A 22,816-nucleotide genomic window follows, 5' to 3' on the forward strand; every position below is an offset into this window, starting at 1 on the left:
AGCCTGTGGATGTGATGGATTACATTAATTGATTCTCAGTGTTGAGCTAGCCTTGCATACCTAGAATAAACTACATTCAGTTGTGTACTAACCCTTTTTATATATTGTTGGATTTAATTTGGTAATATTTTGTTGAGGATTTTTGTATCTAGGTTCATGGGAAGATGTTGGTCTGTATTTTCCTTTTAATGTCTTTGTCTGCTTTTGGTATTAGGCTAATGCTAGCCTCATAGAATGAGTTAGGAAGTATTTCCTCTGCTTTTATTTTCTGGCAGAGATTGTAGAGAATTGGTACTATTTCTTCTTTAAATATTTGATAGAATTCATGAGTAAACCCATCTGGGAATGATGCTTTCTATTTTGGAAGGTTATTAATTCAATTTTTTGAATAGATACAAGGCTGTTCAGATTATCTGCTTCACCTTGTGCGAGTTTTGTTAGACTGCATCTCTGAAGGAATTTGTCCATTTTACCTAGATTTTCAAGTTTGTGGGCATAGAGTTCATAATATTTATTATCCTTTTAATGTCCATGGGATTAAGGCAATGGTCCCTCTTTTATTTCTGATATTAGTAATTTGTGTCTTCTCTTGTTAATTTTGCTAGAGGTTTATCTATTTTATTAATCTTTCAAAGAATCAGCTTTTTTGTTTAATTGATTTTTCTCTATTGCTTTCCCTTTTTCAATTTCATGGATTTGTGCTTTATTTTTTGTTTGTTTTTTTCTTTTTCTTTCTTTTTTTTTTTTTTTTTTTCCTTTTTCTGCTTTGGATTTAATTCGTTCTTTTTCTAGTTCCTGAGGTGGAAGTTTAGATTATTGATTTTAAACCGTCTTTTCTAATATATACATCCAATGCTATAAATTTCTCTCTAAGCACTGCTTTACTGAATCCCCCAAATTTTGATAAGTTGTTTATTTTTATTTAGTTCAAAGTATTTACTTCTCTTTTCACTTTTTCTTTTACCCACATTATTTAGAAGTGTGCTGTTTAATCTCCAAGTATTTGGGGGCATTTCCAGGAATCTTTCTGTTAATTATTTTTAGTTTAATTTTGTGGTAGTCTGAGAACATATTTGGTGTGATTTCTCTTCTTCTAAATTTGTTAAGGTATGTTTTATGACCTAGAATGTGGCCTATCTTGTCGATTGTTCCGTGTGAGCATGAAAAGAATGTGTATTTTGCTGTTGGATGAAGCAGTCTGTAGATGTCAGTTATATCCAATTGATTGATAGTAGTAGTGTTAAGTTCAACTTTGTCCTTACTGATTTTCTGCCTGCTGGATCTGTCCATTTCCAACAGAGGGGTCCCAAAGTCTCCAACTATAAATTCATTTTTTTTCTCCTTGTAGTTCTATCAGTTTTTGCCTCACATATTTGACACTCTGCTCTTAGGTGCATACATGTTAAGGAATCTTATGTCTTCTGGAGAATTGACTGCTTTATCAGTATGTATTGCCTCTCTTTATCCTTGGTAACTTTTCTTGCTCTGAAATTAATATAGCTACTCCTGCTTTTCTAATTAGTGTGAGCATGGTATGTCTTTCTCTATTTGTTTACTTTTTTTTTCAAAAATTGACAAATAAAAATTGTATATATTTAAATGGTGTACAATATGAGGTTTTGATATATTTATACATTGTGGAATGACTAAATCAAGCTAATTAGTATATCCATTAACTAAAATACTAATTTTTTTGTGACGAGAACACTTTAAATGTATTCCCCATAATTTTCAAGTATACAGTACATTGTTATTAACTCATCACCATTTTGTACAACAGATCTTTTGAATTTATTCCTCCTGGCTAACTGAAATTTTGTGTTATTTGATCAACATCTCCCTAATCCCTACCCTACCCACACCAATTTACTTTTAGTCTGTATGTGTCTTTATAGTTAAAGCAGGTTTCTTGTAGACAATACATAGTTGGGTCTTGTTTTTTTTAAATTGGTATGTTTTGACCACTGATATTTACAGTGATTATTGATACACTTGGATTAGTATCTACCATAATTGTTACCGTTTCTGTTCCTTGCTCTGGTTCTCCCCACCCACTTTTCTGGGTAATTGAGAATTTTATCATACTATTCTATATATTTTTCTTAATTAGCATATCAATTATACCTTTTTTTTTGTTGCTTTTTTGTGGTTCCCCTTGCATTTGCAGTATACATTTACGGTTAATCCATCTTCTTTCAAATAATGCTGTACCACCTCAGAGGTAGTGCAAGTACCTTTTAACAGGGTATTTATATTCTGTCCCTTTTGACATTGCTATTATTCATTTTACTTATCCATAAGCAGTAATCACTGAGTATATTGTGGCTACTATTTTGAACAAACTGTTATCTGTTAGATTAATTACAAATAATAAGAAAAGTGATTTTTACCTTTATTACAAATTGATAATTATAATTGCATTAATTTATGGGGTACAAAGTAATGTTATAATTCACTAATACAATACGGAATAAAGTCAAGCTACTTAACATATTCATCACCTCAGATACTTAACATTTTTTGTAGTGAGAACATTTGAAATGTACTGTTAACAATTTTATTTATTATTTGTGTGTGTTTGTGTGTGTGTGTCAGCAATTTTGAAATGCACAGTACTCTTATTAACTGTATTCACTCTGCTGTGTAATAGAACTCAAAAAAAGAGAAAAACATATTCCTCCTGAGATTTTACTCCTTTTGACCATCTTCTTTGTATTTACCCCACTCCCAGCCTCTGTAAGCACCTTTCTCCTCTCAGCTTCTATTAAGTTTGATTGTTTTAGATTCCACATATAGATTACAACATGTAGTGTTTGGTTTTCTTTGCCTGACTTATTTCAGTTCTCCAGTTTCATCTGTGTTGCTGAAAATGACAGAATTTTTTTCTTTTTTAAGGCTGAGTAGTATTCTGTTGTGTAACCACATTTTCTTTATCCATTCATCTGTCAATATTCCATAACTTGGCTATTTTGAATAGCACTACAATGAACATGGGAGTGCATACATCTCTTTACAAACTGATTTCAAATCTTTTTGGTAAATACTCAGAAGTGGGATTGCTAGATCATATGGTAATTCTATTTCTAGTTTTTTAAGGAACCTCCATACTGTTTTCCATTATGACTGTACTAATTTACATTCCCACCAACAGTGTACAAGGGTTCCCTTTTTTCCACATCTTTGCCAACATTTGTTATCTTTTGTGTTTTCAATAAAAGCCACTCTCACAATTGTGAGTTGATATCCCCTCATTGTTTTAAGTTGCACTTCCCAAATGATTCCTTTTCTATTTATTTATTTATTTGTTTGTTTATTTTTTCTTTAAAATTTTTTTTATTTTTTTAGTTTTCTTTTTATTTATTTTATTATTATTATTATTATTATTATTATTGGTAAATGATTCCTTTTCTAATGCTCCTAGTTTCTGGCCTATATTATTTTCCTTCTTTCTGACAATTTTTTAAACATTTTTTGCAAGCCAGGTCTACTGGCAACAAATCTCCTCAGTTTAAATTTGTTTTAGAAAATTATTCCTTCTTTACTTTTGAAGATAATATTGCTAGATAAAGAATTCTAAGTTGGTGGGTTGTTTTCCTTTGAACACTTTAAATATTTCACTCCATTCTCCTTGCTTGCATAGTTTCTGAGGAAAAGTTCAATGTGATTCTTATCCTTGTTCTTCTGGTAGGTAAAGTGGGGTTTTTTTTTTTCCCCCTCCCCTCTGGTGTCTTTCAAGATTTTGCCTGACTTTCTGCAACTAGAATCTGATATGCTTAGTGTAGTTTTTGGTACTTATCCTGCTTGGTGTCCTGAGCTTCCCCAATTTGTGGTTTGTGGTGTATCTTTAATTTGGGAAATTCTAAGTCATTATTGCTTCAAATATTTGTTCTGTTTCCGTTCTCCCTTTTGATATTACCATTACATATATGTTATACCATTTGTAATTTTCCCACACTTCTTGGATATTCTGTTTAGTCTTTTTGCATTTCAGTTTTGGAAGTTTCAGTTGACATTTCTTCCAACTCAGTAATTTTTTTTTTTTTTTTTTTTTGCTTTGGTTTGTCCAATGTAATGATAAGCGTGTCAGAACATCTTTCATTTTTGTTACTGTTTTTGATTTCTAGCATTTTCTTTTGATTTTTAGATTTTTCCATTTCTTTAATTTCCTTTCCTGCTCTCTACTTCTGTTACTATCTATTCTTGCATATTGTCTAAATTTTTCTCTTATAGCCCTTAGCATATTAATCATAGTTGTTTTAAATTCCTGGTCTGATAATGCAAATATCTCTGCTATATATGATTTTTTTTTCTTTTTTTTTTTTTGCATGGCTGCCCAGTACCGGGAACTGAACCCTTAACCTTGGTGTTACAGGCTGAACTCTGACCAGCTGAGGCCAGCCCTCTGCAGTATCGGAATCTGGTTCTGATGCTTCTTTGTGTCTTCAAACTGTGTTTTATCTTTTAGTATGTTTTTAAATTTTTTTTTTTTGGGTGGCTGGTCGGTACAGGAATCTGAACTCTTGACATTGGTATTACAACACTGTGCTCTAACTAACTGAGCTAACTGGCCAGCCCCTGCCTTGTAATTTTTTATTGAAAGCTGAACATGATATACTGGGTAAAGGAACTGAGGTAAATAAGCTTTTAGTGTGAGGTTTTATGATTATCTAGCTGGGAGTTAGGCTGAGTATAACTATAGGTCTCAGGTTAAAATTTCCTCTGGTGTCCCCCCCTTTTTTTTTTTTTTTTAACCTTTGTTTTCTTTGGGTTTCCCTGGAGACTTAGCTGGTACAGGGATCCAAACCTTTGACCTTGCTGTTATAACACCACGCTCTAACCAACTGAGCTAACTGACTAGCCTCCTACCTTGATTTTGAAGGTGGTGGTAGATGTGAATTGAAGAAAGTTATTGAGGTAATAATGTTCCAAAGTGGGACAAGGAAAGGAGTGGCAGGAAGATATGAGGAAATTAGTAAAATAATATTGGTAAGTGTTCATAAATTACTTCATAAATTAGCAGCGAAGTGTTTTTTTTGTTTGCATGTTTATATAAATTAGAACACTTCTAGATGGGAGAAAAAAAATTTAAAGGGTTAGGGCTAGACAGGTAGTATGGAGCCCCAAAAGAATGATTTAGGCAGTGGTCTTAAGTAGTGAGACACCGAGGCATGGAGATGAGTGATGAACAGCAATCAGTGCTTTTAGTTCCTCTTGTTTCTCTGTTTTAGGGTTCCAATATGATTGGGAGGAAGTTAAAAGCAAATATTTATAGTTTTATAATCAGTTATAACCAGTTTTCTTAATAGTGAAACTTTCTTTTTCCATAGCTGTTGGATAAGCACAAAAATACAGAGAGCATGGTGGAGCTTCTGGACTTGTATCAGATGGAGGATGAAGCCTACTGCAGCCTTGCAGAAGCCACAACTGAACTCTATCAGTATTTACTACAGCCATTTCGAGACATGAGAGAACTAGCCATGCTACGAAGACAGCAGATCAAGGTATTTTTTTTTTTAAGCCTAAATAGTAGGCTACCTATTTCATAGTTCTCAGCCTGGCTGGCCATGCGTCTTAATTACTGGAGGAGTTTTATTTAAAAAATGGAGATACTTGGTTCTTTCTCCTCCCAAATGCTAACTTGGTAGATTTGGGTTACAGCCTGAGCATCTCATTTTATTTTATTTTATTTTTATTTATTTATTTTTTTAAAGATGAATTTAAAGGGGATCTTAACCCTTGACTTGGTGGTGTCAGCACCACGCTCACCCAGTGAGCTAACCAGCCATCCCTATATGGGATCCCAACCCATGGCCTTGGTGTTATCAGCACCACACTCTCCCGAGTGAGCCATGGGCCAGCCCCCTGAGCATCTCATTTTAAAGCATCTTAAAAGGTGATTCTGCTTAGTAGCCAGGATTGGGAAAAGCATGGAAAAAGTAATATGTTCTATCTGGTACAAAGTGGTAAATATATTGGAAGATCCCTATCTCTCCACTTTTCTTGTATTTCCTTTCCTTCTCTACTCCTGTCTCCTTTCTTTTAACATTTTGGGTACTGTGTAGTCCTAGACATTTTTTACCAGAAGTTTTGGGAACATTTCTTTTGGGAGGAACTTGTTACAAAAGTTACAAGGATTTAATGGTAGAGCTTTAAATTCATGATGTTTAGTTTTTATGTATTAAGAAGTATGCATTACATTATTTGAGGCAAGAATTAAGGGTTTTTATAGCTGACCTCGAATCAATGTTACTGTATGCAATTCACATTAAAATATTCTTGAATTAGGACATTAAAAATGTGTTTTTGCATAATGGGTTAAGTTGGAACATCATTATATAAGATTCTGTATTTGACAAAATTAGCCATTATTTGGAACTTTATTCATAGGGTCAGAGATGAGTAGTATATTTGAAGAAGTATGAGATGGTAGAGCATGTCTGTGTGTCTTTTTTTCCCTTTACTGATGAGCGGGATGGAGAACAGCACAATCACATGATTGGCACAAAATCCTTTATTAATACTTTAGAAAAATGTTGGGTTGTCAGTTTTATCTTAAACTTGGCATTTTGGTTAAAGTGATAAGATGCAACTAAGTAAGAATTTTTAGACACTGGAATTTCCTCAGTTTTCAAAAAAATAACTGTAGATGTTTGTTGAGAACTTGACTGGAAGGCCAGGAGTGAACTGGTTGCATAGACATCCCACCTACTTCTAGAATGCAGCAGGGTTTAGTAGACATAATCTCTAGAGCTCATCGTTGACTATCCAGAATCTGTATGCATTCTTACTTTTACATCAGTTATATCACGATTAATATTAGGTATTAACATTAGCAAATTGATTGAACCTACTTGTCAGGCTGTATCACCTACTAGCAGGGCTTATTGCTCCATTTTTCCTGGGAAGCAGAATATAGGTCAGAGGAACAAACAACATATTTTTTAAAAATGGTATTTTACTGCATTTATTTTTCTAAGACATTGCCACTCAAATGCCTCATCAGCCATGATGACTCTTTTATTCATGGCCCCCTTTTTTTTTAAAAAAAACATAAAACGATGACCGGTGAGGGGATCTTAACCCTTGACTTGGTGGTGTCAGCACCATGCTCTCCCGAGTGAGCTCACCGGCCATCTCTATATAGGGATCCGAACCTGCGGCCTTGGTGTTATCAGCACCACACTCTCCCAAGTGAGCCACGGGCTGGCTCTATTCATGGCCCTTTTGTAAACTTTTAAGTTTTACAATTATTTGTTACTGAACAACTAGATTTAGTTAGTGAGCTCATAGAGTGTCAGATGATTGTGTCAGTTCAGTGGTGCTGTTACATAATTTAACTCAGTTAATTCTCACAACAACCCCTGTAAGTTAGATGCTCTTAGTGTTTACTTCATAGATAAGTACGTAAGTTTTATAGTTTTCTTATTCACAGCTATAAGTGGTGTAGCAGATACAGTACTCAAATTCAGGTATCTCTGATTCCAAAGATTTTTTTTTTTTTTTTGGTCCATATTGAACCCTGGACTGTGGTGTTATTAGCACCATGCTCTAACCAACAGAGCTAACCAACCAGCTCCAAGAATTTGTTATATAAGTACTAAAAACTATTACTTATTTTGTACAGTGTTACTTGTGGATGTTTGCCATAGAAATATTTTAGTTCTTATGAAGATTATTTATAGCCAAATAGCTTATAATTGCAGCCTTTTTTTTCTGAGTTTTGGAATGTATTTGTCACTAAGTAAGGCTAGCTCTATCAACAAAATATTCTTCTGGCACAAACTTTCAAATTAGTCTTTTGAATCTTAATTTAATAAGATCTATTTAGTAGTTTTTATGTTATCAAGGTACAGAATTAGTGCCTAAAATAGAGTAAGAAACATGTTTCATCCAGAAAGTAGTGCCATTGTTGTGATTTGTGCTGTGCACACTTAGCTAATCAATCATCAATTTAAAAACCTTGAGGTGAAGTAGTTGAATGTATTTATCAGTTGTGGAATCATTAATATTTAAATTTATTCTAGTGGTATATTATTTTCATCATTATCACCTGGAACCCTGTTAGAAATAAACTTTGTTGGGTCTCACCTCAGATCTCTACTGAAACTCTAGAAACGGGGCTCAGCATCTGTTTTAGCAAGACTTCCAGGTGATTATGATACACACTAGTTTGAGAACCTTAGCCTAGTAAAATAGGACTTGAAACAGTGAAGAGATTTAGCACACTGAACTCAAAGTAACAGTTTCTCTGGGATCCAGTTTTCTTATCTCTAAAATGAGATTTAAACTAGGTGATCTTCTTTAGATTTTAAAACCCAGTGCCTAATGGATCAGTCAGTAAGTTCACCTGGCAGTGATCTTCCTGAATCAACTATGAGGACTTTAAACTTATTGTTCTTTTCAGGAGCCCCAACTCCAAATGTCCAACTTGTTTGTTTTTAATAGTTCCTGAAAGTGAATAAGCTGGAAACTGGGAGGCATCCACAGTCTTTCCTCTCGTAGCCAGACACCTCATTTTGCCAGTTGTCTCCTACTTAAATCTTGAATATGTGCTTCTTCCTCCATACCTCTTTTACCCCCGCCCAAGGCAAGTCTATAGGTTCCTTTGTGTGAGTAGAAAAAGGTACCCACCTGCTACTCCCATCAGACATATAGAAATGGTTCCCTTCTAGGAAGATGCAAAAATATACATGGCTTGGCGAAGAAAAGCCTAGATTTGTTTCCTCTCCAACACTTTGGTCAGGTGCTTTTATGCAGGATGCAAATTTTACACCATTGTGTCACTGTATATCACTATATATGCTGTAGCATGCACACTGTGAACTGTGTAGTGCCACTACTATGTAATAAGATACTTATCTCTTACTTGAGTTATATTTGTCTTTGGTTTCTTTGCCTTTGTATTTCTCTTACTTAAAAACCCAAACATTATTTTACACACTTGCCTGGAATATAAGAAGCTCTCAATATTTGCTTTGAGTATAAAAATGCATGAATAGATGCGGCCACACCTAATCATGTCATTCTGTTAAATCATCTTCAGGCAACTCCAGGGCCTGGAAAATTTGTATTATGGGCACTACCTCAATATATTCACAAATTCCACTGGTGTTTGATTCACCAAAGAATCTAATTTGGATTTTCGTCCTACTCCCAACAGACAGGAATAACATAATAAGCTTCTTATGTAAAACCCAGTAAATAATTCCATGCCAGGCATTTTGTATTTATAAACTGGTTTCACTATGCTAGCTACCTAAACTGACACACACTTTTTTCTTTGTTAAAAACGGGCAGTTTCTTTTTAGCTCTGAAATTAAAACAGAGGTATCATTGTCTTTTGGCACATGATTCAGCTGACCAATGCTGTACATCTCCAAATTTGCCAAGTTAGGAAAAGAACTTACTATCCTTGCTTAATGTCTTAGATACTGTAAGCTGTTAAACAGGTTTCTTAACAATTGGCTGCTACATTACAGTTGGCTACTGAGTTTCAAAACTCAGTTAAAAAACAGCATTAGAGGGGCCGGCCCGGTGGTGCACTGCTACAGTGCACCACTTGGGAGCGCAGTGCCGCTTGGGAGCGCAGCGGCGCTCCTGCCGAGGGTTCGGATCCCATATACAGACCGGTTCCCGCTCACTGGCTGAGCAAGGTGTGGGCGCAACACCGAGGGTTGCGATCCCGTTGCCGGTCCCGGTCTGGTACAGGTGTGACACTGAGGGTTGCGATCCGTTGCCGGACACGAAAAAAGACAAAAAGGAGGAAAAAAAAAAAAAAAAACAAGCATTAGAAAAGTATAGAGAGCATGACAGCATACAGACTATAAATTTGTGAATATACATGTATAATGAAAGTAAAGATATTAATTAGTTAATATTAACAGCAAAGTACAAGTTATTTTCAAATAATTGCCACTGAATTCTTTTTTTTATTTCCCTCTTCAAAAAATCCGTAATGCAAGTTTTTGTACTTTCGTTTTTTTGTTGATAAAAGGTACAGTGTGTAACCATGCAGATGAAATCAATTTCTGTCTTAATGTTCTGAGTAAAGATTTTTGAATTTTGAGTATTCTTCAGTTTTTTGAATTTATGTTCTGTAGTTGTGTCTGTCAGGGTCTGATCAGAAAATCAAACTATTTCAACAGAGGGAATTTAATATAAAGAATTGTTAACTAGATATAAAGCTATTAACCAGATAATTAAGAAGTCAGGACAGTTGGTTAGAGCATGGTGCTTATAATACCAAGGTCCAGGGGTTGATCCCTGGTACTGGCCAGCTACCCAAAAAAAAAAAAAAAAAAAAGAAAAAGATAAGTAGAGAAAGTAACTCTAAGGGTATCTCAGAGGAAGCAATTGCAAAAATAGCTACCGATTCTAGATTTGGGGGAACAAAGTGAAGGGGCTGGAATTGTTAAAACTTAAGTTTAGAGGAGGAGCCCCATGGAGCAGAGCTCTGAAGAGGATGTTGCTCACCTAGTACCCTTCATGGAGAGAACAAGATCTCTGGGGATAGGGCACTTGGGAGGCTGGGGATGTGTGTGGTTGGTTTGTCTGGGGAATGGGAGAGGGGTATACTAGGAGGGTAGGGTTGAAAAAACTATAAACTGGATTCTGTTGCTTCTTCAGAAAGGAACTGCTGATGCTGTGGTGAAGGAGCAAATCTGGGATTATGATCATAGGAACAGCAAATAGGATTGTCAAGGGATGCAAATAGGAAGAAGCAAGTCTCCTTTCCCTCCTCTAACTCCTCCTGTTGGCAAAATTTAAATGTAATTTGCATATCCCCACCAAACCCTAGTACCACAAGGCAAAAGGATGAACTTAGAAGTGATAGATAAGAATTTACATACATCTTGAATCTTTCAAAGTTAGGGGAAAAACTTAGTAACCTAGCTTAAGGTCTTAGGTAGAATAAACTATATATGGTTCTTTAACAATTGGATGGACTTGATAGCTACTGAGTTTGAGAAGTCAGTTAAAAGGCAGCTTAAAAGAAAAGCATACTAAGCATTTCATATTCTGTATATTTGAGTATATGAAGGTAGCAAAGTACAAGTTATCTTCAGATAATTGTGAAAGAATTTAGACTTCTTGTCAAAAAGCCATAATACAAGGTCTCTCATTTCCATTTGTCTTTCTTTTGCATTGTTAAATAAAGGGTATGATATTTAATCTGTCATTGAAAAATACTTCTGTCATAATGTCCTGAGTAAGAGGTTATAAAGTTTTGCTTTCCAGCATTATTAAATTTCTACCTCATACTTGTAAATACTAATCTTATGCTTTTTAACTTATGTGTTTTATTTTTATTGTGGGATCTGAACCTTTTTTATTTTTTTTATTTTTTTTAATTTTTTTATTTTTCCTTTTTTGTCTTTTTCTGTGTCCGGCAACGGATCGCAACCCTCAGTGTCGCCCCCGTACCGAACCGGGACCAGCAACGGGATCGCAACCCTCGGTGTTGCTCCCGCACCTCGCTCAGCCAGTGAGCGGGAACCGGTCTGTATGTGGGATCCGAACCCTCGGCGGGAGCGCCACCGTGCTTCTCAAGCGGCGCACTACAGCAGTGCGCCACCGGGCCGGCCCAGTGGGATCTGAACCTTTGACCTTGGGGTTATCAGCACCAACCTTAGGTGTTTTAAAATCAGAAGTAATTAAAACAAAAGAAAGTCCAAACATTGATGATTTTGTTATAGCAAATGAGTCCTGTAGAATCCTTAAATCTAAGATGAAGTCTAAATATGCTACTTACTGCTTCAGATCCCACAGTGGTTTCCTGTTGCCTGTCAAGTTAAGTTACTACTCATTAGCCTGATACTTAAAGACCACCTCCTAGTGATCACAACCTACCTTTCTAGTCTTATCTTTCATTACTTGTCTCTGTTTCACCTGAGTTCCAGCTGTGCAGTACTGCTCTCTATCCCTTAGCACCCACGGAAAGTTCCAGCTGCTAGGCTTTTGTTCAGATTGGTCCTTGCCTTTTGCATGCCTTTTCTGCAGTTCTGTCTCCCTGTATACTTCATATTTACCTGTCAAAATCCCACCCCTCCTTCAAAGCCACAAACCTCAACGAAGTCTGTCCTGAGTTAAACAACTAAATATGTTCTTTCCCCAGTACCTTTTATTTTTCTCAAAGGTCTTAAAATACCTTTATTCCTTTTACTCAGAGACACATCAGTATTGACTTAAATTCTGCTTGTTCTCTAAGAGTCCACTTACTCATTATTTCCTTTAGAAAATCTGCCCATACTTTGTACTCCAACCTGTACACCTGGTGTTTCCCCTGGTTTCTTAAACATGCTCTGTCATGACATTTTTTCATGTCTCATTCTTTGAGTATCAGTATCGTTCGTTAGGCTGAATATCTTGCTATTCCTGGTACCTAATACAGTATTGGTACTGAGCAGGCGTGTAATACACAATCCTTTTTAATGGATAATTGAAGTTAATAAGTAACACAGCCATGTCTGCTTATTTCAAGACAGATTCCTACATCACAGGTACCTCTGCCCAACCCCCACCCTCCAATTAGATTTTATATTTTTTGGGAGGAGAATATGTGTCTAACTCATATTTAAACCCCGGGAAGCACCTAGTACCTTTATTCAAATTGTGTGATTGAAATGATTTCCAGATATTAGCCGTAAGAAAGTCTAAAAGGAAGAGAGAAAAAAAAACCACACTCACTGCATATTTAAGTTAGACTCCTGCAGTATGAGGTTAGAGGTACAGTAAATACTTTCTGAGAATTAAACAAAGAAAAGAACCAGTCCAAATGAGTAGGGAGACAGGTATCAAGAACCCAAGATGTCACTACTGACTTAATTTTTTCTTTTTTTTTTTTTTTTTGTTTGGTACTGTTTTTATAGTTCCAGAAATGGAGTTCACATAATTATGTTTCCCAGCTATTAAGGGAGACATTTAGGTTCTGATTGAATCTTCACTTCCTTTTCCTCTCTTGCACACTGGAAGAGAGGTAACTCCCATAATTTTGCCTTTTTTCTGGGGCTCATATATGAAAACATGAGTTCATTGTTTGCTTGAATAGAAACAGGAAACCTCTGGGATAATGTGCTTTTTAAGCCTGTCTAGTTGGTATGGCTTGTTGAACCCAAGATGAGATAAAAGCATTTTTTTCTTGTTTATGATTATGAAAGCAATAAATATTCAGTGAAAAAACTTGGAAAGTACAGTTTTTAAACAAAAAAAATACATAACTTACCACCAAAAGATAACAATAATAATATATTTTACATACTCGTACTTTGACTTTTTTTCTGTATATCTTATGTAATTGAAATAATGTCCATGATTTTTTAATATTTTTCTGCAAGAATTCAGAGTTGGGATATTTCTGTGATTTTGACCTGTCTTCACCTAGTTTTATAACATAATTATTTTCCTATGTTATTAAAAACTCTTCATAAGCATTATTGCATACAATTGTATTTTATGGGTGTATCATATATAACTGTATTATTAGATATCTGGGATCTATTTTTTCATGTATTTCAAACAACATTGCAGTGTGAACATCTTTGGTATTATTCTTTGAAAGTGTTTTCTTCTCACAAAGTTCCCTACTCTCTTGCATCTGTAGATTCTCTCTGCTAGATACTTCTTAACACCACTCGCACTTCTCTATGATCTCCCATTAAGATATGACAAAAAAACAAAAGCGAAAGGCTCACGTATAAGCCTATATTCCCTCCTAGGTCCACCCTTCTTTTTCTGTTCCCCCACAAAATCATATTTCTTAGAAGAATATTTATATATACATATTGTCTACATTTCTGTCTTCTCATTGAAAAAATATATGAAAGTTATAATTTTTTTTTATTCATTTCAATCATTCAGGAAATATTTAGATTGCCTAGTTTATGATAGGCAGTATGCTAGTGGAAAACCAAAAACTCATGTGCCTCTTCTCTAATGGGAAGCAGTCAGTATTTACAAGTTTACAAAATAAAGTATGATTGTGATAAGTGGTGTGTAGGAAAGGTGCTGCACTGAAGAGTTTACAGTGGAGAGTCAAGGGAGGCTTCCACAAACTAGTAATTGAGCTGAGATCCGAAGATGTGATGGGAGGAATAGGCAAAGAGAGTTTGCCTGTTACTCCAGAATTGTTGGTGCTAAGTTCAGCCATAGTCATGCCGTTAGGTCCATGGATACTAGTCATCATTCTGTTCAACCTCTAAGTGGTGTGTGATGAGGTTACTTTCTCCTTTGAATCTTGCTACTTCTGTGATTCCCTGTTCTCTGGCTTGGTTTCTGTGGGCTCTTCTTCACCCAACTTAGAATGTCAGAATTCGTCAGGGCTCATTCATGAGCCTTTTTCTCTTTCTGAGGTGACTTAATTTACTCTCATGGCTTTAAATGTCCTCTATGGGTCAAGGATACTCAAATTTGTGTAACCTGTGTGACCTCTGCAAAGTCAAACTCAACACATGCAAAATTAAATACTTGCTCTTCCTACCTTTGAAATATGGTACTCCTTTGTTTACTTTTTTTTTTTTTTTTTCCCCTTTTTGTCTTTTTTCGTGACCGGCAACGGATCGCAACCCTCAGTGTCGCGCCCATACCGGACCGGGACCGGCCACGGGATCGCAACCCACGGTGTTGCTCCCGCCCCTCGCTCAGCCAGTGAGCGGCCGGTCTGTATGTGGGATCCGAACCCTCGGCAGGAGCGCCACCGCGCTTCCCAAGCGGCGCACTATAGCAGTGTGCCACCGGGCTGGCCCATCCTTTGTTTACTTTTTGAAGAAACATTCTCTTTGCTTAAGGAGTAGTATATTGTTGCTTCGGGACTAAAACCAAATGTTGGCTTCCTCTGGCTTATGCATGTTAAATTGAAGGTGATTAAAATTTTCTTTTGGTTTTAGACTGTTCTTTTAATTTCTACTTATTGCATTGTTTAGAGAATATGGCTTGCATTGTTTATACTTCTAAAATTCAGCACAAATTTTTTAGTTGCTTAGTGATACTTGACCAGTGTTGTTTTAAGTGTGCCATGGATGGGTTAACATTTTTCTGGGATTTTTTTTTTTTTTTTTAATTATCCTGAAAATGGTGTTATTAACTTCTCATTTAACTTTTAACAGTCTTTTCTCTATATGGTGAAGCAGGATTGTGTGTACAAGTGGTCCATTGCTGTTTGTGCTGTATTGCACCTTTCTTCCATGTTAAAACATACCTGTGTAGTGCTTTGAAACATACTTTTATATTAATGTTGTTACTTCTGTGAATTTTGTTTTGGCATTCACCTGTGTCCTTGTTCATTATTTCTCAGCTTTTCTTTGTTCTTTTGTTTTAGTTGTAAATTTTGTAAGTAATACATAGCTAGTTTTTTCTGTTATTTTTACCCACAGTCTTTTCAGTATGCCCATGGGCTGATTTTTATATATTATCAATCTTAAAATCTGAGTTTTCAATTTTATTTATTTAATGGCAGTTAAATAAATAAATATTTTAAGTAAGCATTTTATTTAACCTGGCAATAAAGTTATCATAAAAGAGGAAATAAATTACTCATTATCTCAACATCTAAAAGTAATCAGTTTTAACATTTTGGTATATATCCTTCACTTACATGTAGAGTAAGGGGAAGGTGGAAGCAAGTAGAGAGGGAGGAATGGGGAACAGATTTCTGTGTGTCAGATATCTTCAGAATCATTATTAATTCACTTGTTTTATAAATTAATAGCTTCTCTTCTAGAGCAAGGAAAAACAAGTATTATTCTTTGTTTTACTACCATGCATGATGCCTGGCATATAAACAGTCAGTAAATGTTTGAGGTATGAGTAAAAGAAAGAAAGAAAAATGAACTTCATAATTTTTCCTTTTTCTCTCCAAAGATTTCCATGGAGAATGATTATCTGGGACCCAGAAGAATTGAGAGTCTACAAAAAGAAGATGCTGATTGGCAGCGGAAAGCTCACATGGCTGTACTGTCTATTCAAGATCTTACTGTCAAGTATTTTGAAATAACAGCTAAAGCTCAAAAAGGTAAGTTTACCAGTAAAATTATCCTTGTTAGGTATTTTTGAAAATGAGTGGTTAGTGTTTTATGTTCGGAATAGTTATAGAAGAGTATGTAAAGATGTATACTCATAATCCTAGTAGTTAGAGAAGACCACTAGTAGCAAATTTAAGGTATGGTCTTTTAGTGTTTTCTAGGCATATGTGTAAACGTATACACTTCCTTTAAACCAGTGGAAGAGAATAGAGAGTTCAGAAATAGATTCACACAAATATGACCATTTAATCTTTGATAAAGCAAGTCAGTGGAGAAACAACAAATGGTGTTGGAACAATTGGCCATCTCTATACAGAAAAATGAGCTCCGACCTAAACCTCACACCTTATATGAAGATGAATTCAAAATGGATCATAGACCTAAATGTAGAATGAAAAAACCATAAAACTTCCCAAAGAAAACATGAGAAAAATCTGTTTCTTAGAGTTACATAAATCTATATGAAATAATTAGGCAGAGTTCTTAGTAATGACACCAGAAATATAAAGTGTAAAAGAAAAAGTGATAAAGAGCCCAAACTGTAAATAAAAAACTTGACAGAATGGATTTCATCAAAGTTAAAAATTTTTACTCTAGCAGACACTGTCAATAGAGTGAAAAGACAAGAGAATATTTGAGAGAAAATATTTGCAAGCCGCATATCTGACTAAGGACTTCAGTCCAGTATATATAAAGAACTTTCACCTCAACAATAAGAAAGCAACCCAGTTAAAAGATGGGAAAAAGACTTGAAAGACAGTTCAATAGAGGATAAAGGTGGCAAATAAGCACAGGAAAAGAAGTTCAGCATCATTAGTCATTAATGAAATGCAAATTAAAACCACAACAAGATACCACTGCACACTTACTAGAATGGCTAAAATAAAAAAATACTAACAATACCAAGTGCTGGTGAGGATGCAGAGTAACTGGCATTTATCCTGCATTGCTGATGGAAATGCAAAATTGTACAGTCACTCTGGCAAATTATTTTACAGTTTCTTATAAAGTTAAAGTTAAAAATAAAAATAGTATGTTATATTAAGAATAGTACCTTTTAAATAACTTTAAAGATGCCTTTTCTTACTGTAAAGCATGTTTGTAACTATATACTTAAACTTTGTTTAGAATCTGCTTTCTAGATTTAGTCTTCTCTAAAGTATTAAAAAAACACTCATTTTATTGTGGTTTAAAAATATTATAACCATTATAGAAAATTCGGAATGTTAGAGGGGAAAAAACCTCACATCTGTAATCCCTCCAGCCATGCCCAAACATTCTGTGCATCTCTCAATTTTTTTCTCTACACATGGTTTATTACAAAAGTGTAATGATTTTGTCTGTACATATTCATACATAGTTTATAGTTCTGACTCTGTAGAAATAATTTAGATTAGTGCTCTTATTTACAGTTTGCTTCTCCAATTTCAGGTAAATTGTTTTTCTGTGTGATGAGAATCATTCTAGGGTTCCACATGCTTTGTCAAAGTCCTTTAAGACTTCATTATTTCTCAGTTCTAGTGACTATATCCTACCAGGAAGACTTTGAGCCTGAGTAAGGAAATATAATTAGTTTGCTTGGCTTCTTAATTTTCCTTTTCTGAGCATGTTTCTGTCCTCCCATGTAAGAGAAGCAGAGTGAAAGTCTCTATGGCTTTAGGCTTCTGAGCATAATAGCGTCCTTCGTGTTTCCAATCGGAAGGTAACTTTTTACTTTGTCTTTTTAGAAGAGGAGTAAAAGAGGCCTTTTAATTTCCTTCCTTATACAAAGCCAGGTGTAACCTTATTTTGATATCTTACTGCTTAGCTTTTAAAAACACCTTAAATGGGCCTGTTTCTGACGAGTAGGAGGGTATTTCAAAAAGTTCATAGAAGGATTTGTATTTTAATTTAAATTTTCCAGTCTTTTTGATGTACCCTTGTATATATAATGTATTAGAACATTAGGTTTTTAAAATAGATTTAACATGATACTTTGTAAACACCAGGACTCTATTGACTTCAGAGCTTTTTTTTTAAACAAAACAAAACAAATAATGATTATATTTTACTGCAATAACGACATTGTTATCTTGATAATATAAACAGTCATCTTAGCAAGAATCTTTATTCTCGCCATCAAAGGAAGAGAAGAACTGTTCTACAGGTATTTCAAACATTCCATATTCACAAGTAATTTTCATTACCTTCATATTCCTGAACTGTTTAGAAATAATTCTAAGCAAAGTGAACAATTAAGTGTAAGAATATGTTTCATCCAAAGATGTTGGAAGACAAAATATTGAATAGCTAGTATTGTAGGTAACAACCTGAGACTGAATTAGGATAGAGAGCTGCTCCCCAGACATGGTCCTGAAGTGGGGAACAAGAGAAAGGCTCCTAATTATTGTGAGTATGCTGAATGTTTGATAAGTTCAGGTAAAGATGGTAGTGGTAGTACACTAGGGATTTAAAAAACTTGGGTACTACTATAGGTATATAGCCTTGCTTGACGTTACCAAAACTTCCCAGTTATCATATCTATACAGGTGTTGATAGTGCGTACTTTGCATATTCTGTAGGATTGCCGGGCAGATAAACAGAGATAAAACATGGAAAAGTGCTTTGAAAAATAATATAACATCAAATAAATATTACTGATTGTGGTGGTGTGTACATGAGAGATAAATGAAATAATAGAACATCAGTTGGATTAATGTTGCCATATGAAGTGGGAAAGATGTTTGGATATCTGTCATTCACTCTCAAGCCACAACAGCCCTCTGGTTAGGTACTATATTTCCTTATTCTTTTTAGTCAAGGGAATTGAGCCCAAGAATGGTTAAGTTTCTTGCCAGAAGTTACACATCAGTTATGGGTGGAACTGGTATTTTAACTTAAAGTTATCTAAATCCAATTCCCTTGCTGTTTTTTCCCCCTTACTTTACACTACTATATTGATCTTATAGTTACATTAATATTATAATACAGTTTGAAGAGGTGGGCAGAAATTTAAAATGGCAGAAAGAAACATAGTTGATATTCAACAAACGAGCAGATTTTATTTATTAAAAATCTTAAGATTGAGGTTCAAAGAGATTATGAATTGAAAACATTATCTTATTTTTAGCATTTAAAGGCCACACACACACATAAAAACCCCAGAAGCCTCAAAGGAAGTGATGTAACTATATGTTGGGAGTAGAGGTTCTAAGTAAGGAAATTCCTCATCTGTTGTAATAGAGACTGAACAGATGATTTTTATTTTTTTTAATTTAATTTTATTTTGTCAGTATACAATGTGGTTGTTTATTGTGGCCCATTACCCAAACCTCCCTCCCTCCTCCCTTTCACCCCTCCCTCCCACGAACCTCATTTCTGTTCACTTGTGAACAGATGATTTTTAAATACTGTAAATCAAAAATGAGCAATATTTTGGTATGGAGGTAACCACCAGAAGTGGTTAAAAGTTAGTTGCATCTGGGCATTGGCACTAGGGGTCTAGGGGGAGAGTGGAGCATAAGGAACTGTCTGTACAGTTTTAATTTTTAAACATGTACATGTATTACTCTTAAAGCTTTCACAAAATACTGAGGCTAGGAATAGTATTCTAAACTATATTTCCTTGCAAAACTTGGTTAGTTCATAGTAGCAGTACAAAATTATTTATCACTTACTTCTGAACATGTAAAAGTAACTACCAGTGAATATGTCCTCTCTTAAACAATTATGTTCAGTATTTACTAAATTGCCTATTCTTTCGTGATAATTAAAGTCTCTATAGCTCATTACAATATGGTTGGGCATAAGGATGGTTCGGTTAATCACATAAAGACCCAGGATGAGCCACTACCACGTGACACTACTATCAGCAGTTAAACTTCTTTAACTGGAAGATGTTAGCTGTTGGACTGTCAAGCTTATATTTTGAACTAGGTCTATATTATGATAGACTAAAAAGGGTTTTTGTCTTTTTGGGGGGGGAGTGGGAGAGGGCTGTATCTTCTTTGGAAATTATATGTACCACTCTACTCTAACCTTCTCAGAAAGAGCTCCATTCTAGCATCTTGGATTTATTTTCACCCACTTCATGTTATTACAGTATTTTTGGAAGATTCAGAATGATAAAATTTAGAACATGGATTTAAATAATTTTAAATAATCTTGAATTATTATGTCTGTCATTTCAACTAACATATCCAGAGGAAGCATGACTTGACAGAATAAAGCTTTATAGATGCTTTGAAATTTAATAACTATTTTTAAAAGTTTTTAAAAAATTAATCTGACAACTCAGTTTCATCTGCAGAATGTTATTTCTGAGGATGATTTGAAGACAGAGAATCTAAGATATTGTTGAATTGTGTTTTAGAGTTGTTATAGGTAATTTATCATGGGGGTAATATTTGTGTATTTCTCTTTAAGTGTGTTGTCAGTGAAATCTAAGATTTTCCAATTCTTTAGCATCAAGTTGTTTTATAACTTGATGTGTCTTTAAAAATTGTTATTAACAGCTGTGTATGATCGAATGCGAGCAGATCAGAAGAAATTTGGTAAAGCATCATGGGCAGCAGCTGCTGAACGTATGGAAAAACTCCAGTATGCAGTTTCTAAGGAGACTTTGCAGATGATGCGAGCTAAAGAGATCTGTTTGGAACAGAGAAAACATGCATTAAAAGAAGAGGTAAGAGAAAAATACATAAATTCAAAGTAAGATAAGGTATGCGATTTTTATCTTTGTACCAGACTGATGTTGTTCTGATTTTCTAATCATTGTTCTAAGTTTGTGCTGTCTCCATGAGTTGGTAACACTTATGCTAAGGCCTATGACTTGAGTTGCCACTAATAGAAGAATTAGACACATAGAGTATTTCACAGCAGCCCAGGCGTAATAGTAGGCAGCAGAGCACTGTTGAAACAAAAAGAGGCCGACATCGGAACTTCATAGCTGCTTTACAGTTATTTTGTACTGTAAACCTTAAAGCTTTCTAGCAATTATTAAGAAAGTTTCACTACACAGAGAAATTTAGTAAAAATTATAAGGCAGTGGCATTTTGTTAGAATTGATTATATCATGTTCATACCGTTACCTTTTGGAACTTCCCATTTTATTCTTACTGGAACAAAACACGGTTAGTAGAGTTTCAGTTTTCTTGACTATGCTTCATTAAGACCTATCCATGGATACAAAAAAAAAAAGAGAGAGAGAAAACTTAGAAAGATGGTGTTGAAGTGTTTTGTTCCTATGGGAGATTATTTAAGCTAGCAGTAGTGTTAGAAGTCTTTGAAAAGAGTTGCTAATCAAAACATATCTGAGATGCTACTTTAAACCACTTTTTTCATTTTCATCTTGTTCATCCTTTTAATATTCCTCATAGTGCTTGATACAGCGCTGAATATACCATTGGTGCCCAAGTCATGCTTTCAAAGTATTAAAACTGTTAGGTGTACACTGTCTTTCTTTATCTCCTATACCATTATTTTAAAAGTGTTATTATTGATGATTAAACTGGGCATGAACAGATTGCTTTTTGGTGACTGGCCAGTATGGGGATCTGAACCCTTGACCTTGGTTATCAACACCACACTCCAGCCAACTGAGCTAGCCAGCCAGCTCCGGAACAGATTGCTTTTTAATGAAAAATATGTATGTTGGTCATCAGCTGGTAGTTTTTGTAGGTATTGGAAGAAGTAGATATTAGGATCTAGGAATACAGTGTTTTTTAAGATAAGGAAAATATACAGTTTTAGTGGTGAATGAAGACTAAAGTTAGCATGAGAAACGAATCTAAGAGGGTGTTCTGGATGGCATATAATAAGACTTGATTGTGTAGATACTATTCAGTCTATGCCTTTTATAAAGAGTTAAAATACATATTTCAAAGACAAAAAAGTGTTTGGATTATCAAATTTTGGGGTGTTTCCCCTCACTTTTGTTTCTCCATTTTCTACCTTACTTGAAGTAACTAAGTTTATTGTAGCATACATTATTTATTAAGCTACTTAAAAAAAATGAGGTTACCTTTTTTGCCAACATAGTCTATACAGAATATTTCCAAAACCAAACTCCTTCATTTCCCCATACCAGCTCTTCCTAAAGTCACCCCTTTTTTGTTAAGGGACTATGGTTCTTGAAGAACCCTCACCTCTCACCCCTAGGTAACCACTAAGCTACTTTCTGTCTCTGTAGATTTGCTGTTCTGGACATTTCATATAAATGGAATCATGTAGTCATTTTGACTTTTTTTTTTCACCTAGCATAATGTCTTCAAGGTTCACCTGTGTTGTAGCATGCGTCAGTACTTAATTTTGTTTTATTGCCAAAGGATATTCCATTGTATGATTATATCACATTTTTTCAGCTCATCAGATGGTGAACCTCTGGGTTATTTCTAGTTTTGGAGCTATTATGAATAATGATGCCAGGAATATTCATGTACAAATTTTTACATAAACATGATGTTTTCATTTCTCTTGGTGTATACCTAGGAGTGGAATTGTTTAACCTCTTGAGACCCTGCCAAACTATTTTCCAAAGTAGTGTTAACATTTTACATTCCCTTGGGGCCGGCCCGTGGCTCACTCGGGAGAGTGCGGTGCTGATAGCACCAAGGCCCCGGGTTCGGATCCCATATAGGGATGGCCGGTTCGCTCACTGGCTGAGCGTGGTGCTGACAACACCAAGTCAAGGGTTAAGATCCCCTTACCGGTCATCTTTTAAAAAAAAAAAAAAAAAAAAATTTTACATTTCCATCAGTAGTGTATGAGGGTTAGGATTTTCCTTTTTTTTTTTTTTTGCTTTTTTCGTGTCCAGCAACGGA

At 35.0% G+C, this 22,816-nt stretch overlaps 1 protein-coding gene across 1 annotated transcript in view; it reads left to right on the forward strand.

Annotated features, from left to right (window-relative positions):
• The first annotated feature begins 5,331 nt into the window (after nt 1–5,331).
• Nucleotides 5,332–22,816, forward strand: part of LOC103591652 (junction-mediating and -regulatory protein) — a 52,520-nt gene continuing 35,035 nt past the window's right edge. The window contains exons 1-3 of the mRNA XM_008574146.1: nt 5,332–5,501; nt 15,856–16,006; nt 20,510–20,679. Of these exons, the coding sequence (XP_008572368.1) occupies nt 5,358–5,501; nt 15,856–16,006; nt 20,510–20,679 (465 nt within the window). The 5' untranslated portion in view covers nt 5,332–5,357. The remainder of the gene's footprint in view (nt 5,502–15,855; nt 16,007–20,509; nt 20,680–22,816) is intronic.

This window comes from Galeopterus variegatus, unplaced genomic scaffold (assembly GCF_000696425.1).
Source record: "Galeopterus variegatus unplaced genomic scaffold, G_variegatus-3.0.2 Scaffold1000, whole genome shotgun sequence".
In the NCBI taxonomy this organism is placed as follows: Eukaryota; Metazoa; Chordata; class Mammalia; order Dermoptera; family Cynocephalidae; genus Galeopterus; species Galeopterus variegatus.